At 41.4% G+C, this 19,185-nt stretch overlaps 1 protein-coding gene across 1 annotated transcript in view; it reads left to right on the top strand.

Annotated features, from left to right (window-relative positions):
• The first annotated feature begins 1,483 nt into the window (after positions 1-1,483).
• The window catches only part of adamts3 (ADAM metallopeptidase with thrombospondin type 1 motif, 3), a 149,347-nt gene continuing 131,645 nt past the window's right edge, over positions 1,484-19,185 (top strand). The window contains exons 1-3 of the mRNA XM_063490591.1: positions 1,484-1,557; positions 1,913-1,934; positions 9,945-10,378. Coding sequence (XP_063346661.1) covers positions 1,498-1,557; positions 1,913-1,934; positions 9,945-10,378 — 516 coding nt within the window. The 5' untranslated portion in view covers positions 1,484-1,497. The remainder of the gene's footprint in view (positions 1,558-1,912; positions 1,935-9,944; positions 10,379-19,185) is intronic.

Genomic DNA, 19,185 nt, shown 5'->3' with positions numbered 1-19,185 from the left:
CTTTCATGCGCTACGTCTCTCAGCAACCCTGCTCTGTAACCTTACACGATCTGCCACTTCATGTCTGAGTTGCTGTGGTTCTTAAACACTTCCACTGATATCACTTACAGCTGATTGTGGAATGTGTAGGAGGGTATGCTTTGTGTCATACTCCTGTGAAAAAATGGACTGAAAACACTCAAATATTAAGAGGTTTGGCCCGACACCTTTGTCCATATAGTTCATTATTTAAAAATCCTACTTGCTACTCCGTGAAATTTTGAATATGCTGTACTTTGTACAACATAATATTTATTTTAAAGCTCTAGTTGCTTTTTTGCTTTGCAGTTTTCTCTGCTAATCCAGTCCAGAGTCACGGTTGGCCTGGAGCCTATCCCAGCTGTCACAGGTTGGGAGGCAGGGCACACCTGGACAAGCTGCCAGGACTAACACAGAGAGACGGACAACCACTCACATCCACACTCACACTTACAGCCAACTTAGATTCACCCATTAACCAAGCATGCACGTCTGGGCTGTAGGAGGAAGCTTGACCAGAAAAAAAGTCCCATGTGGCCAGTGGATTTAAACCCAGGACTGCAACAGTTTTAAAAAAATCTAAATCTAGAATATATAATTCAGTATTAGACGTTTTCTACACATGAAAGTCATTAATTATAATCCAATAATATGAATAGTATCCTGCACAATGTGTAGTTTTAATTGAAGTTATCACTTAAGCAGCAGTTTATCTAAGTGAAGAGTATTTGTTTCCCCACTTTGGAGCCACTTTTCATCTAATAACATCCGTATTAGCACAATCAGGAGAATCTATTTATACAACTCTGGTCCTCCCTCTGGTCCTTCGTGGGTTCTCGGTGACCCACGGTACGCGCCACTAAAGAACAAGAAATTGATTTTAAATAAGTACCTGAGTCCTGCGCTGGACTGTAATTCTTCTTGTTGCTGGCATCGTTAGAGTTCATAGGTTTCTTGTTGTTTGTTGAGTCGCTCACTTGTGTGTGTTGAGATGAGGGAGGGGAGGGGTATGGGGGTTGGGTTCTTCATCCTCCTCCTCCTCCTGTCCCTCCATGTGTTCGGACTCACATAGTGACGTCACACAGGGCTGGTCTTGCGTTTATTAGCCAGCGGAGCCTGGTGCCAGGTTGCAAGAGCTACACACTGCTGCTCTGTCCGGTCACGGCAGAGAGGGGTGTCCTACTAACTTCACCAAAACTTTCACGAAACTCAGTCATCAGAAAAACACTGACTGAATGACAAAAGTGTCGCAACTCGCTTCACTCCTGCTTTAATGAAACTTTAACTACTTTATGTTACTTCTTATTTTTTTCTGATTTTTACCTAAGACCGAGGCATTGACCGCACATCCAGTTTGATAAGTTTTGAATGAGCCGGGTCACGTTCGCGTAAAGATTTTTGTCTCTTTTTCCCCCTTATTTTAATTTCACGTTGGGATAACGTTTTTTGTTTTTTGTACTTTGTCATTTAAGACTCGTGATGGCTGTCCTGTCACTAGCTTTACTACTTGTAGGACTTGTACTGACTTCAGCTGCCAAGGTAAGTGTCTGCACCGCTTCGCTTTTGCCTCCTTTTACGCATATAAATACGCGCAGTTTGACTGAATCCCGTCAATATTAAACGAATTCAGCTGTAAAGCGGAGAAAAAACTACAAGGCTCTAAACTTTCGGCTCTGTAAACTTGAACACTTCTGTGAAATACACGTTGACACTGCAGACGTCTGAGTTTTGTCCTTTGGATGTAAAACAGGTATTTTCGGACTTTTTACAAGCAGCACGGCTCACAGAAAACTCCAGAGCTGTTGTGTTGTTACCGCTGGACATCTCAGACTCTGATCTATCATTTCCTTCTGGCGTGTGCCGCATTTAACGAGCTCTTTTCTCTCTTTTACAGGCTGGTGAAGTAGATAGAGAGGGTAAGTCTGGCTTTATTTGTGTTCGTTTTGTTAATAATTAGATGTGTGTAGAAAAAAGGCAGAGGAGTTTCTCCCCAGTCAGAGAAGAAACTCATGAGGACAACTTGGTTCACTGAGATCAAAGTGGGAGGGGAGTCTGTGTGTGAGGGGCTCTGTAATATACCCCCTCGCCCTCCCCTAGCACCCTACCTACACACAGAGTCCTCTATCACACATACACACTTATATTGCATGAGCAAGCTGCTTCAAGGGCTTTGTTATACAGGAAAGAAAATTCCTCCTCGAGATCCTGAACATCTGTTATTCATTCTGAGGTTAAGGAACAAGTGAGCTGCAGCAGTGTCCACGTAGGATCCTTTTACACCGGCCCTTATCTTCTGAACACCTCCAGGGCCCTCACACAGCAAGATGACAGCTGGCTGTGGGCTGAACATTTGTGGTTCCCCGTTGCTTGTAGTGAGCCACTGTTTGCTCCATGTGGTCATTATCGGCCTTGTAAAGCAGTTTCCTTGCTCATTTGGCGGGGCCTTTCTTAATTTGCCACTTCTGTAACTTTTACAAGCAGATTTCTTTTGCTTAGATTTCATCTTCTCTGGTCTCAAATAATAGATGAAAAAGTAAATCTTGTGGATTTTCCTGTTGGTTCTGTTACTATTTGTAAAACTGAGTGAGCTCAGGTTTAATTGTAAGGGATGGGAAGCAGAAGGTAAACATGGGGAGGACATCAAGCAAAAGGTCCTATCTGCTGAAATATAATGAAGCAAATATAAAGTTCTTTCCTAGTGAAGGTCAGACCCTGATTGGTTTTATGGTTAACTCCTGACGATCATCCTCATTCCCAGGGCATCAAATGCTGCCTTTTTCCTCTTTTAAATACATCCAGCTGTGGCAGCTGTAACTTGTCACATATGGCTGCGTGGTTAGGAACCCTCGACATCACATTCAAATCCACTTGTGAGTGTAATTTCTCAAAAGGCAGGGTGAGATTTGTGAAAAGGAACATTTCATCCCAAAACTGAACCTAAACTGAACTAAACCACGATTGAAAACAAACGCTCCTTGCTCTTGGCAACCAGTATCACCAAGGCACGTGTCGGGGTGTAAAGCATAATTATATAACTGTAACTGTAATGTAATCGCATTACAAATTCAGTAATTACATGACCGGTACAATTATGTTGTTACTCTTGTGACAAAGGTTCTTCAGTTATGTGGATAGAAAGAAAAAAACACACCAAAAAAGCACAAAGTAACGAGTAATTTAGTAATCCATTACTTTCCTTGGAATACCTCTGTGATGTCAGCGGCGTGTGAGTGCTAAATGGTTTCATCCCAGCATATCGAGGTTCACATTCCCACCTAACCTCACTGGTCCAACATTTGTTGTGATTATATCCATCATACGATCGTCTCATCTGCTAAAATGTCTCATTGCAGCCAGCAGGTGAGCCGAGGGGCGGGGCTGCAGTACAACACGAAGAAGCTGCAAAGCTGTTCTAGCAAAATTTAAGAGTAAAAGTACAGAGTTGGAAATTTGCACTATGAGATAAATTGTTGCTTCCACCAAATTTCTTGCCAATGTCTTGATCAACATTTAATGAATCTTCTTCATGAGAAAGTCTACTTTTCTCCACAGTAAGAACAAAGTTTGATTTAAGCTTTAATTTTTGGCATGAAAACATAAACAATGGAAGAGAATTGTCTGTAGTTTTATGCAGGTCACTGTGAGTTTAGCCTCAGCTTTCTGTCACCTGCTGTCTCCTGGTCCATCTCCACTACTTTAAGGCTGCTTGACCGCCTTAAAGCTAAATCAGAGCTTTGCTTTGGTAAAGTCATGTTACCTCCTTCTTCTTCGATGATAGTTCATCAGTGCTCTGATAACATGTTGTCACATTCTTCATGTACTTACTGGTAACATTTCAGTCAGCAAAAAGGATGGAAAAAGAGTCTGTTTGACAAATTCAGGGTTGCTGATTATGTGTCTGTGTCATCGTACTGCATTTCCCTGTGAACAGGCTCGATTCATCAGACTCAGTACAACAAATTATAGCAATTCTATGCTGTTTAGATGGTTTGGTGACTCTAAAGAAAGTAAAAGGATCAAGAAAATTTGCACAAATGTGTATTTGATGACTCTAAGGTGAATAATTTTTTTGTTTGTTATTTGGTATTTCCTTATTTCTTTGCTCTTGACTGGCAGCTGGTTGTGTCAGGGCTCAGCTGATGCTAAGGTGTGTTTTTATCCACAGAGCCTATCAGCTGGTGGCAACTGAAAAATCAGTACAAAGTGTTTTAGTAAGGTGTGGACACTGCTCGGGGGAGGAATGCCACCTTTATGAAACACACCCTGTGACGTGGTGTTACAGTGATGGTGCTAGAGAGCTTTTTAACTTTTTCCACAGTCTTTGGTAGAAATGTAGCTGGGACAGGCCACAGCACACGAGTCACACTCATTTATACCATTTAGTGAGGCCTCGGTACATTTTTACTTTTTTCTGTCATTTATTCACGATTTTTCTCTTTTGTTTGGTCACTCATCGTTATCTTGAAGCACCACTGTTTCATTCTGTGTAGAGAATTTGAAGGCAGTGCTGCCCAGTCCACAGCTTTATAACCTTTGATTGGATTGTCCAACAATTCTTTGAGCAGCGGTTGGTGAGTTTGAGGTAGTGTGAAAGGCAATTTTCCAGCTCATTTCTTCAGCCTATAATGCTTTTAACTCTGTCCCCCATAAAGGCGACATTTGACGACCTCCTGTGTAGTCTTAGGAGTTTTAAAATTCAGTATATGTCAATAAAGATGTGGTTTGATGACCATTAGAATAGTTTCTGGGGGGGTTTTCAAGGCTGCGCAGGCAGAGACCGGCCTCACTAACATCTGATGCACATCCAGTCCCTTTGTTCTAAATGCAGGTTGAAATATGAAATATGAAACCTCCAAGAGCCTCGAGGATTACTCCTAGCAGGCTTTCAAGAGGTAAAGGGTTAAAGATGGATTATCTAAAAATGTGTTCAGAAACCCTTGACTCCATCTCATCCATCCTTGTTGTGGTAACCTTGTTTCCTTGCTTTGCTTTCAAATATGGTCGGACTGCTCTTTGAACAGACTGGTTCATTTCCAGTGCACGTAAACTGTGATATTCAAGGTGCTGTTGAAGCACCTGCATCTTTCTTTGGTGTTTCATAGTTTAGGACAAAAGCTGCTTATTTCTAGCACAGTGCCTTTATCTTTGAAGTGGCAATTGATTGAATTTTCTGTGTTCAGTTTCACAAACTGAGGTCATACATCAGCCAATCAGCAGTGCCAAGTCTCTGAGGTGTACAATACCTCATATATCGCTGACAAATTAGAGGAAAAATAGTACGAAGTGTTTTACAGTAGTAAAGTGTCGACACTGACAGATGGAGGAATGTCACCTTTATGAAACAAACTCTGTGATGTTGTGTTAGAGAGCTATTTACATTTTTCCTTTAAAATGTCCACAGTCTTTGGTAGACATGTAGCTGGAGCGTGCTTTACGTATTTCTATCATTTTTCACGATTTTTGTCTTTTGATTGGTCACTCGTCGTTACCTTGAAGCACCACTTGTATCATTCTGTGTAGAGAATTTGAAGGCAGTTTTCATTCCAACTTTCCTGATGGTTCCCACTAAGGTTTTATTTCTGTGTTTTGATTCATCAGCCTCTGTTGGAAGAGTTAGTCGATCAAATGCATGTCTCAGCTCAACTTTACGAAACTGCTGCCCATGTGCTTTGTATTTCTTTGCACATGTTTTGCTCTATATGGACAACTGCAGCAGAGGTTTGTGTGACATGTATATTTGTGGTGGTTGGATAAGATGAGCAGTGTCGGCAAACCTTTCAGTTAAATGCCAGGATTTGATGTTCTCACACATCAAGAGCAAACCTGTGAAAAGGCACCATTTAGAAACAACATTCAGCAGCAATGCAAATGGAATAACTGAGAGCAGAGGGACCATCTTCCCTGATTAACTGGGAAGTCAGCTTGAAAGATCGCTCATTGTCTGCACACTAGCCCTTAACCGCCAAGCCACAAACGTCACTCTTTGCTTTTGTTACGCACATTTTCTTGTGGTCCAAAATTCCATATTCAACTCCAAATATCAAACAAGACTAGAAGAGACAAAAAAAAGAGAGAAATCAAAGATAAAGTCAACATAACTATATCCAGAAAACCAGAATTATGGAGCTTAATTAGGATTAACTGCTGAATTTGAAGAGCGGTTGCTTTGGCTGATGTGTCAAAGTGCCACTGAGGTATAATATTTTTGATCGGGGTGCATTCCAGTATTTCATTGCTGTTACAGCTGGTCTGGCCCCTCATAGATGGTCTTTTGCATTCATTTGAAATGTGCTTTAGTGTGCTCCTGTAATATCGTCGTCAGAACTTTTCACTCTGACAGAGAGAATATATGTTAAATGGACACAGGACAGAAAAGAAATCAGAAAATGGATTTTAACTGACTCTTTTGTGACACTGAGGGATTTGTGCTTGAAGGTCTTTGGTGGGTAACCCTTGAGAAGTATATTGTGAGTGCTGTGTGGTTGTATTCATTCAGTGTATTTCATCTTTCACTTGTATTGTTCGGACTCGTGCTTTTTGTAAGTAAAGCTACAGCCTTCCTGTTAGACGACCTTGTAAAACACCTGTATATGTTTCTGTTTCTTTTCTTTAAACTTCTCTCTTTTATGTATAAAGTCTGTGATTCTAATCGTACTTCTTGTAAAGTATGTTTGTCTTACTTTGTTTTCATTTAGTACAAGTTGTTTGGGTCTAATATGTGCAGCTCTGTTCACTTACCTCATCGTTCCAGAGTGAATCGGTCCGACAAACTTAAATCTAAAGTAAATGTTCCCTTTAAGCAGAAAATCTCGGTTTTCGCACTCTCCACTGCAAATGGATCTCTGTCAGATAATAATGGGAATACTGGGATACTCCAACAAAACACGTCACACAGACAACAGCTGTGCTGTGATTACAGCTGTAATTATGTGTAAAATGATCACTTAGTGAGAACAATACATGCAACAGGATGTTTTGATTTTTTTTTTGTCATGCAGCCTCTGACTGCGTAAGCAGGCATAAATAAACTCTGTCAACCTAATGAGGATGCTAAGTTAGCGAAAGGTGAACCGAAGTCTGATCGCTGCTGTGAGAGAGATGCTTTTTTTCCACATTAAAGGAAACAAAAAGAGTGTTTGAAACACTAAATTAAAAACCGAATACCTGCCCAGCAGAAGATTATTTTAGCTGGTAAATGTCTGGATCCAGTACAATCCTCCAAAAAGCCTCTGTTCTCCCCCAGGTTTGGATCCGTTTTTGTGTTTTTACTTGAGAAATGTGTTTTATTTTGCTTTTAATTTCAATTTTATTTTAACTGTTAAAGAAAACCAGTCAGCTTGTGTATAGATATACAGTATTATAGACCATCAAACACTCACAGGTCAGCCAGAGACATTTGCCGTTTAATGTCTCAATTAAAAATAGCTGCAGTTGAAATCGGACTTTGTGCTACATATGGACCTGGTTGTTTTTGACACATCATCAAACCGCAGTAAAGTTGTTATTTTTTCTGTTTGCGTTTACATTTTTTGGAGCACGCTAACCACAGTCATATTTGCGCTAAAAGCCTTTTTGTGTATTTCCAGTTTAAGACGTTTCCCGCGATCCAGCAGCCGTGAGGTGTGACTTTGTGGTAGCAGACATTAACAGTGATATCAGCGGGCGTTTTGTAGTCTTAGGCGAACGATCTGAATCCAGAGCAGGAACGACGTACTACATCAAACATCAAAACGGGCGTGGTTACCTGAAAATATCACGACAAGTTTAATCGATAGAGACGTTGATTTATATCCAAAAATCAGTGCTTAAAATCAAAATCTGCATGGCTTCTAGCTTTAAAAAAATAGTCCTCTAAGCGGGACAAATGACTCTTTATATTAGACCTCTTCCTCATGAGGATTAAGCAGTGAAAGCCTGCTCTTTAAACACACACTAACAAGCTGAACACATTTCTGGCTTCTTTTTGATGCACTGTGTCTTTTCATTGCTTAAATGCACTCTGTGGAAAAATATGTAGTACTCGGTACAACTGATGTAATTTTTTCCAAATATTTCAGTATCAGGCAGCTAACTGCGCCATCCTTGCTTTGCAGATATAGTAATGTTAGGGTGATGTAACAGGGAGGGGAAAAAGGATTTAGATGTTTGTTTGTTTTAAGTTCAAACCCACAGTTTTCTCAAGTCACGCTTTTCTTGCCTCATCTCTTGGACTCCATGCTTTCATGTGCTCCATCAGTACCATTATCATACTTTGGCGTCATGAAACCTGCAGTCTTTGCTTTGAATGCTTCTAAAATAGGTCTTTTCTTGCCATCACATGCATCCACGTGCATGCTCACCGTGATTGTGTGAAGTCACGTCCTCAGATATGTAATTTTAGTTTCCCCATTGACACCTGTTTGATGTTCCTGGTCAAAAGCAGCAAGATAATTACACGCTTTCAATATTCTTGTTAGATTTTTTCCAACCAAAGATTCTTGGAAAAGCAAACCAAGCTCGGATGGAATTTTCCTAAATCTGAAAGTGTTTGAGAAAGCCCACAGATTTCCTGGTACATTTGGGTTGACCACAAATGAGCCAATGAATAAGGAAGTGGGTGAAACAAAGCAATATGTTAAAACAATGGCACAGATGAAACTGGCTTGTGCTGGTGTTACATTTTTTTGTGTTAAAGGCTGGCACAGCTCAGCAGAAGAGCAACAATGGTGAGAAAATAAGTATTTTCTGACAGAATCAGAATCATAATGACTACGAAGCAACACCGGCACCACCGGTCGTCGTGAAATTCACAGTAAGCCCAGTAATAACCGACACCTATGCTGCTCAAGGTCGTCTTTAAACCTGGCTCATCTATATTTCAGTGCAGTGTCATATGCAAGATCCCACATAACATATTCTGGTGTTGATCCATGTGGCAGCAGGACAGCAGAATATGCCTCGTGGGATGCCACACAGTGTACTACTGCTGTGATACAGCTGCTACTTAGGCAGTAGTACAGTAGCAGAGTTTAGACGGTGAGCTCAGCAGCGCCTGTAGTTCATTATCCACGGTGAATGTCTTTGTTTTCGTCTGGAAAATGATCATTTGAAATTGGTGTGACACATCAGAACCAAAGAACAAGGAGTGATACGATCCACGCAGACGGCAGACGGCAGTGTTTCAAAACGTTTGCCAATCCTGGAGGTTTCACAATCAGTGAGGTCAGCTGTGTTTCCCAGAGATATGAAATGTTGGAATAGTGAGGATTAAACACAGAATAAGGTGTGCTCATAGTTTCACTGTAGACACGACACCGGTACTGTAGGTTTGTCCCATTGTTGTTGTTCTCAGAGTATTTTGTCGCTCTGCCCGTGACATAAAGCAGGGTCAGGGAACCTCGTCCAAGTGAAAGAAAATATAACCCTAACACTGACGCTTACTCCCATCCCGGTCTTAGATGCCTTTGAAACTATTCAACATAAATATGCAAGTGTCACAATCCTATTAGCATTTCTGTTTGCCTAATAATGTGTCTCAGAGAGTTTTAGCTCAGTCTAGTCAGTCTGGCTCTCAGCTGTGGTGTCCTAGTTCTCTCTCGTTGGACTAAGAAGGTAAACATGGTGACTCAGTTAGTCCAATATTTTGTTTTTGAGTTGGCCGGAACAGAAAAATGAAGGTCAAAATGTTAGCTGAAAGGAAATCAAGTCCAAGTGTTCTTAAAAGTTTACCATGAATGTCAAAGCTTCTCCTGTCTTAGAGGAACATTAGCTGGATAAAAGAAAAGATGAACTGGTTGTTACAATATTCAGTGATAAAAGGATGATTAGAGCATGCAGCATAATCAGGCCTCGGCTGACTGATGTGTTTAGAGGAAAAGACTAATTTGATATTGTTTTATTGCTGTTTGGAAAAACTAACTTTGCTGGGTTCTTGTGTTTTTTTGCAGACCAGTTGAAGAGCCGGCTGAAAGAATATGGCCTGGTCACCCCCTTCAGCACCGACTCCCACGGACACTACCTGTCACACCTGCTCTCCGCCACTCACAAGCAGCGTGTTAAGAGGGAGGTGCTTGAAAACGGTGAAACTGAACAGAGGCTTTTCTTCAACATCACTGCCTTCGGAAAGGAGTTTCACCTTCGTCTGCGGCCGAACAGCAGGCTGGTGGCGCCTGGCGCGATGGTGGAGTGGCACGACGAGGTCCCGGGATTCAGAAACGGCGGTGCTGGCAACGATTCTAGCGTGGGCGCCAACCAGACTGAATCCACCAATGGCACGGAGAGGATACTGCGCCGTGAGCTGCTCAAGACAGACTGCACCTTTACCGGTGACATCACAGACGTCCCCGGGGCCTCGGTTGCCATTAACAACTGCGATGGGTTGGTAAGTTTCCTCAGCCGTAAAACTCCTTCCTTTCCCACCCCATGAAAGTCCTTTTCATTTCAAAAGTGCCATGACCTTATCAACTGACACCAAAGGATTTTAGATGTCTGTAGCATTCCTTTACATCACTGCTCAGCATTTTTACAGCACATTGTTTTTGCGGACGTAATAGCTTTTTGTACTTTTTGTACAGAGGTTTGTTACGGGTGAGTAGTCTCCTATTGCATTTGTGAAGGGATTTTCCTTCTAACCTCTTCCCAACATAAAGCACGAGTTCCTTTTGTCCTTTCTAAAAGTCTGCAGCCCCATCCTCCCTATCACCCCTCATAAAACACTTGGACAGTCATTGGGCAACGACCAGAGCCAAAATCTCTTAGAGTTGGCCAGCGGAGCATCTCTGCATTTAAGGGAAGAATAGGCCAAACCCAAATTCCTTCAGCTCTAGTTGAAATACTGCAGAGATTTGAAAAGCAACACAAAGAAGGTCCTCCAAAAATCACCTTCCTGATGGGGAAGTGATGGACGGCGCTCGTAGTGTTCTGTCTTTTTAGTTTTTGAGCTGTTCAGTTGGGGAGACTGAAATAAAAATGAATTTCTACTGCTAATTCTCTAAGGTGAACATTTGTAGTGCTGTAGGACTGACTCTCTGTTGGAAAGTTAATGTTTCAGATATTCATGACAAAGTTAAAGCAAAGCTCCTAACAGAAAGTAAAAAGGTCAAAATGCAAATACAAATCCGAGAGTTAAACTAGGTTTGCTGTGCTTTATATCACATATTCTCACATCCTCACGCTTCATAATCCTCCACTAGCTGGCTAAACTGATCTCTGACATATGATGGGACAAACTCTCTTTATTTAAGTTTCATTTTAAAGATCTCATGAAATGTTAAACTCAAATTCAAACATTTTACAGGATTTTCACACTGTCTGCATGACAGATGGTGATAAATGTGTTGATCCCTTGACTTATCTTGGCTCAATATTTGGCCAAAATATTTGCCACATCAAGATGGTGAACATAGCAACATTATGCCTGTATAGCAGCTAGCCTGAGCAACCTGCATGACTAATTACAGCGTCACAGAGACAAGTCACCGTGTGCTAATTTTGGATGACAGTGGAGGTGTGTGGGATGAAAACACAAGCAAGCAAGGCTAGGCTAAGGAGCACGGACACTTGTTAGCAGGTGCCGGCTGTGCGGCCAACACTAAGTGATGATTACTAACTGTGCTGTTTATATCCAAAGGCTGCGTATCTGTGCCTCGGTGCGCTGCAGCTGCCCGAAAGGTACTAAAAACACATCACACTCGAACATGATCACAGTAATTAGGAGCAATCGCAAAGACCTTATTGTTCTTTTTTGAAGGAGAAATGAAGCCCCCTGGTGAGCCTCAAAACTGGAACATTTTAAATGTTTTTTAACATTTAGGCAGCCAACTCCAACCTATTTGCATGTATTACTGCCAAATTATGGACCTTGGTGGAAGTATATAGAGATGCAGTTTCATTTCTGCCCCCTCAGATTGTAGGTTTGCCTTTGAAAAATGTGACATGGTTCAATAAAAAACATGGCAGGGTTATCACCAGGCATTCAGTAAAATAATAAATATCGCTCAGAGTAATGATTCTGTTGTTGGACATCAAACTAAATGTTCCTGTCACTGGATACAGTCTTTGTATCGTGGAGCATAATGAAGTAATGAGTTCACACTGTGTCACAGTGCAGCAGCAGGAAAGTGAGTCACTGTGGCGCAAAATCATTTCCATGTTAAAGCCAACCTGAAATCTGAATTCTCCCCACATAACAAACTGCAGCTGAACGCCCTTTCCCTCTTTATCTGTGTCTAAAGAATATAAAGCTTTTTGTGGAGCTTTGTTCCTCTTTAAGCTTCTGTAACGTCAGCCCGTATAACTTAAAACCAAAGATACAAGTTATTCATTTAAATCCACAAATTTTATTCCATCCATTCGCTTATCCTTTCCTGGGCCGGGGGGGCTGGAGCCCATCCCAGCTGTCTTAGGGTGAGAGGCAGGGTTCACCAGTCTGTCACAGACAGACAACCATTCACTCACCCATTCCTACCAAGAGTTTCTAATTAACCTATCCCCACTAACTGCATGTCTTTGGAGTGTGGGAGGAAGCCGGAGTACCCGGAGAGAACATGCAGACTCCACACAGAGAGAACTCGGCCTGATGGTGGAATTGAACTCAGGACCTTCTTGCTGTGAGGCACCAGTGCTAACCACCGTGCTGCCCACAAAGTTTATTATTATTATTGGTTTTTTAGTAGTAGTAGGATGAGTCAGCGTAGTATTAAATAAAGTTAGATTTTGTTCATTAGAGATGTGACAAACATCTGCATTTTAAAGGAGCTTAATTCAGACAGGTTTCTTTAGAGAGCTGAATGTGGCTTTAACACTGATCATTCACTTAGACTGTATATAAAAGATGGCTATTCCCGTCTGTGACATCTGTTTGTCTGCAAACTGTTATTTTGAAGCCTTGAGCTGAGCATTGGGACTGATGTCATCTTGTTTTTTGTTCATGTTAGATCTGATTGAAAACTGCGACGCTGCTGGTCAGGCAGCCAAACTGGTTTCTACATTTGCTAAATAATATTCCCATTTAGAGTGAACTGGTTGATGAAGCAGGGTGTTTACTGTTTGACTGACATTGATGTATTATGTAACACTTGAAACTAGTGACTGAGTCCATTAATACATGCCGAAGTGAAACGTTCAGGTGAAAAGGGTACGTTTCTTTCAGTGCCTGAATCCTCTGATGGCAAACACTGAGTGAGATTGTTCATTACTGGCTTGACTGCGTTACCAGAAGAAACTCAAATTTAAACCAACAACAATGTTTGAATTTGACAGGGACAGGGCTGCTATATTTGCCTTTTGGCTGACAACACCAAGGGGGAGGAGCAGGGAAGGGAGAGAAGGAGAGAGATGTAGAAGTGAAGGATGTAGTTGGCAGAAAGCGAGTGACACGACGAGAATCAAGTATGAAGGTGGACAGGTAGCCAAGGCAACATTGTTAACACACCCTGGCAGCTTCTGCTTTGCCCTCATTCTTTGGTTTTTTATGTAAAATAAATAATTTCACATTGTGTATTAGTGCTGGGCGATATGACGATATATATCGTGTGGACGATAGAAAAGTGTCTATCGTGTCATTTGTCTTCTATCGTTTCTATCGTTTCTAACCCGAATTTTACAAATTATTACATAAAATATATCATTAACCCTTTTCGGAGCAGGCACACTCCGTTTTCCCTAACTATTTTTAAATCCCTGTAGAACTGGAACCACGTAAGGTAGCACAATAATGTTTTTTTTTTTTTTTGCATATGAAACCGTAGGAGTTGTACTTACACCTTATTCCATTAGCTTGTCCTCGGTCACGGTTTCCTTCCACATATAGCTTTGCAAAAATTGCATAAAAAGCACTTCCAGCAACAAAAACATAATATTCCAGAAACAGGCTTTGCCAATCCGATCAGCTGTTCATAACACTTCCTAGTTGGAATATAAGTCAGCGCAAACTATCGCATGTCCGCCATTACCTGTCCGAAACCGGAAGTGACGTCATTTTCGCGGAAAATGTAGTTTTTTAAGCTTCAAAGAAGGTGTTGGTGTTGGTGTTTTTAAAAGTCATGTTTGACTTTATGCTCTTCTGTATCGTTTCTGGGATGCTTAGAAGCCAAATTACACTGTTGGAAATACTTTATTTTGATGCACATGCTGTGTTTTTGCAAATTTGCATTTATTTATTTTCATTTTTCCTGTAGTATATAAAAATTTGTGTATCTCAAAAAGAAAACTATGAAGACACTCAAAATAAATAAATGTAAAGATAAGCTCTGGCGGACTTGGTTCTATGGTAGGTCTTAAAGGGTTAAATAGCCTGTGCAAATATATTAGTGTTGTCTTCTCACTATACATACTCTTAACTTTATGCAAGAGAAAATAAAGTATAAAAAAATGATATTTTTCGCAAAGAAACTCTGTCTTGTGGTTTTGCAACATGGTGCTGCTTTACGTGCACCCAGATTTGCGACATGCTTTACGGTAACTCAAAACAAAGACTGCACCCTCTCCACTCGCTGTTTAAAGACTGCATACTTTCCAGATGACCACAGGTCAGGTGGTATATCGTGATATATATCGTTATCATGATATAAAATAATTCATATCGTGATAAATATTTTTTCCATATCGCCCAGCACTATTGTGTATGTATATTGTAGATTCCCTCCGGTTTCCCCGTAATATTTATTTGCTTTAAAAATATTCAGATTATTAGTTGTTTTTTAGTTGACATGCAGGTGAAAAAGTGGACAGACTGTCAGATGCTCGATGGTAAATTGTCAACAGGTATGTGACTTTAAATATTTTAAGATATTATCGAGGTCAAAAATAAGGCCAAGCTTTGCTTTGTGTTTCTAAATATGGTGAATGCAAATGACCAGTCCCTATGTTTAATTTTGCTATTAGAAAACGGTACATATGCAGTCAGGTTTTGTTTCCTCTTTCTGGTAGTTATAATTTTCACCCAATTAATTATGCGTGCTTTAAAAAAAAAGATTCTTCAGATTTTGTTTTTGAACTGAACAGCTCCTGAACTCTCTGTGAAGTTCTAAACATAATCTCTAAAAATAAACCGACTGCAGCGACAGGCATGTCCAAAGACAAAGATAATGCCAGTCTGACCTTTAAGTCCGTCCTCCGAGCTGCAGGATTTGGCCGTTTCCTTTGATTGGAGCTGGAGGAAGCAGTTCATCACTTGGGCAGAGTCTATGTCTCTGAGTCCTTTTTTCCCCCGAGACATTTATAGTCCAGCCTTGCAGGAGAGTCAGGCCTGGAGAGGGGGAGGAGGGGGAGGAGGGGGGGGATACAGGATGTGAAAGTTTTGCTTTGTAAATGCTGCTGTGGTGGGATGTCACTCAGAAGATGCCAAAAGCTATCAAGGTCGGTCAGTTATTCTCAAATGCAGGCTGATTTGAAAAGACTGCTGCTGCTCTATGATCACTTGCTTTACTGCCATAGTATCAAAGATTATTAAAAAAGTTGAACATCATAAATAACACACAATACTGGGTCGATACTTCATTGTTTCCTTTCACGGACAATACATTTTAGTCCGTCCATCCAGTATCTGCTGCTTATCTGAGTCCCAGGGGCCGCGGTTTAAGCAGAGATCACCAGAACAGTCTATGGTGATGCAACATAATCCCTCCAGTGTGTCCTGGTCCAGAATGCTGTGTCCAACTCACCTCAGCCATCCCATGCTCAGAGATGTTCAAACCACCTCAGCAGCCGTTTTCAGTGTGGTTGAGCAGCAGCTCAGCTCTGAGCTCCTCCTGAATGACTCAGCTCCTCGTCCCATCTCTAAAGCTGAGCCCAGAAAGCTCATTTCCACCACTTCTGTCCATAATCTTATCCCTTCAATCTCTATCCTCCGTCTGTAGGCACGGATGAGGGTAGGAACACTATCTTCAGCATCCTGTTATCCCCTTATATTCCAGCTTTCCCGCATTTCAAGATAACATGCCCCGTTGCCACATCTGGGTTACAAATTTGTTGATTATTTTTCTCTTACTTGATTTTCTTTTACCAGGATCTAAACTGTTGGAATAACAGAAAGATTTGACTAACTCTGAGCTCCAGCCATCAGCTCGGTTACAACAACAGAAGAAGTGCCGTGTTACACGATACTATAGTGAGAGATGAAGGCAGGAGAGACTTTGACATGTTTTCAGATCAATCAGTAAAACAACAGAAGTATTGCATGTTCCAACTGAAGCATTTCACACAGCTCTTATTGAGACATATACTTGCTCTTTTTGTTTCTACAGGCGTCATTGTTACACAATGACCTCATTTACTGTAACTTCTCATTCCCAGTGTTACATCACACCAGAGAGCAAAATAAACGGGAAACTGTAAAATCGCCACAATAAAAGTAAGAATGTGGGATGTTAAATTGAGAGAAAAAGAATCGAGTTTATTTAGTAAGTTTGCATTAGATTATCCACTCAGCTCCTGGTTCCTCGCAGCAGTGATTCTTGTTCCTCCTCATGTTTGCAGCCTAAATCCAAAACACGCAGGACTACAGAACCCAACATCAAACGCTCTCCAAACCAGTGCTTCCTGATCTAAAAGCCTGTCGTTGAGGGCCGGCCGTCTTTGATCTCAAGTGGTAGCCCTGGCCCTCTCTAGGTGTGCGTTTTACTGTTTCTTAATTATAGCCAGGCTGCTGTCTGGAAGTGTTTACTGCAGCTAGCATGCAGGCAGCCAGCCTGGCAGCTAAATACTTATGAGGCAGATACTTCCTCTGCTTCAGCAGCAGTGGGCGAACCGAGGGCGAGCTTTGCTGGCCTGCGTGGGGGATGGCCCTTGTGTTGCATGTCAGAAAAGCTTGGGAGAGCTGGTCCTTCATAAAACATGAAACATGTCACTGCTGACTTCTGTTTTCTTCTTCCTTCACTCATACTGAGGAGGAGTGATCCGGTTGAATCAGCAGCATGTCATTCAAGCTCTATCTGCAATCCAGTGTTGGCCTGGTTATTTCTCACGTTTGCTCCAGAGATTGGCGGTGCGAGTTCTCTTACAAAACTTGCATCATTTGTAACTCGTTTCCATATTTGGGTATTTAAAATCTGTGTTTCTGATCTGACTCGCTGAGCCGCCGCGTGTAAGCCGAGGCCTGTAGTTACAAATGAAGTCATTAGAAAGTGACACAATGTTGGTGTGCGGCGCCTTCTCCATTAAATTTGCAGCACGAATAACATGAAATCATCTGCTCTTGTGATACTTGTGGCACTTTTAACTCCTCGAGAGAAACAGCATAGCTGTGAGTCATGCACGAGAAGGAGGAGACCAAATTTATCTGCGTTTTGCGAGTGACTATTTTCAAAATCTGATGCTGGCAATGAACTAAGTGCTGAATTAAACAGGCTCCAGCTCCAATTAAGCCTTATCCACCTAACAATCCTTGGGTGGTCTTCCAGATTAAGGCTCGAGGACTGAAATGTCTGTAAGAGATTTTTATTTGATGCACTGCTGGACTATTTTACTTGTTTGAGTTAAGGAGGATATAATAATTATAAGGATGCAGATGTGTGCTCTGCTGTGTGTCGCGCTTTGGGTTGCTTTCCAAATCCGAAGCCACTTGGATAAATGATCACGCTGTTTTTTCTCTGTTTGCTGTGTACCACCTCCTGACAGATGGAGCCCGCTCTTTATCTGCTAAATATGCTGCTATCATAATAAATTCATAAAATGAGGAGAGACTCACTGTAAGGTTCAAGCAAGCCGAAGCGATGAGGGTTTGGTTTATTCATGAATGGACTGGACCCGTGTAACACTTTTCTACACCATGTCTCATTCACACTCTGATGAATGCATCGGGAATAGCTCAGGGTTCAGTAGATTAGATGATCTGCTCTACCTCCAGAGCTGCCAGCCAACAGGACCTGCTGTTCCCAGGCAGCCTCCCAAAGGCCTGCCAGGCCTGACTCTGCTGAGCCTCTGAGCTCAGGGAGATCAGGGTGGTATGGCTGTAAGTCGTACCCTCCTAAGCAACCCCCTTTTTTGTTTTACATTACTGTTTTCCCACTGTTACTGTTAAAATATGGATTATATATAATATGAGACTTAAACCCATCAGCATAGATCACCCACATCCACACTAATGTAATTTATAAAAGTTCTGCTTAGTGCACAGGCTAAGTTCTCTGGGTTCATCTGAAAAGCAATGACGGCCTTGAAATGATTATCTCTGATATTTGCATGGAAAAGATGAATCCTGGAGCTTATTGCTTGGTTGAATAAAAACTCTTGAACTCAGTAAGTCTGCACACTGTTGGTGAAACTTTTTATACGACTTGGAAACCACTTTGTTTTCTTCAGAAACTCTCTTTGAGGCACTTTTGAGATTTTAAGTTAAATATGTGGAAGTTTATTAAACCTTCTAAATTTATACCTGTCATCTGAAACTTGTGGATAGAAAAAATAAAGAGCTTTTCACCGTTTTGGGAAATCTGGGCTCCATGAGCACATTTGGGCCTGTTTATGGGAGAATAATGACAGCGTTTGATCCTCAACACACCTGGTTTGTTGGAAGCTTTAGTAAAGGGAATGCAGTTTAACAGCTACAGTACGTCCATCGTAAATGGTTGGAAGGAGGGAAACTTCCTTTTTCTTGGTCACCTGATTGAAACTTGCACCACGTGCCTCTTTTAAAAAAGAATCGGAGTAAATGACGAAGGAATTCAGCTGACCTTTAGATGTCAGGCGGGGTGTATCATTCCCATCACCCTCCTCCCACTGCATGTCTCTCAGTTCATGTACACTCACATGAACACAGCTGATGGTTCACATACTGAAGATATTTTATTTGCTACCCTGAAAGGGAAAGAGGGGAAGCTTCTCATGTCTGATGTATTTTTGGACTTTTACTCTGCTGGATGAAACACAGAGCCAGAGAGAGGATTGAGACAACTGATTTGACATAGCATATGTTATGTTGTTGCCATTAATAATGCATTAAGACCTCTTTCTGTGTCTTTCTGTCAACCATGTGGTAGTCTGCCACTTTGGTCCAGGCTAAAATATTTCAGCTATGAAATGGATTACAGTGAAATGTGATTTCCTCTTTAGAGCCACCAGGTTTGTAGTTTTGAGCGCACTGCCCGGATGGTTATTGGTTGGCCTGCCATGGCAACAGATACAGAAATCTGCATTTGTTAACTGTTAAGAAGCTAATTGCTAAATATTATAAAACTTCAATATGAGTTT

This window comes from Pelmatolapia mariae, linkage group LG12, assembly GCF_036321145.2.
Source record: "Pelmatolapia mariae isolate MD_Pm_ZW linkage group LG12, Pm_UMD_F_2, whole genome shotgun sequence".
NCBI classification, from domain to species: domain Eukaryota; kingdom Metazoa; phylum Chordata; class Actinopteri; order Cichliformes; family Cichlidae; genus Pelmatolapia; species Pelmatolapia mariae.
The sequence above is the reverse complement of the archived record's forward strand: the minus strand, read 5'-3'. Positions and strand labels throughout refer to the sequence as shown.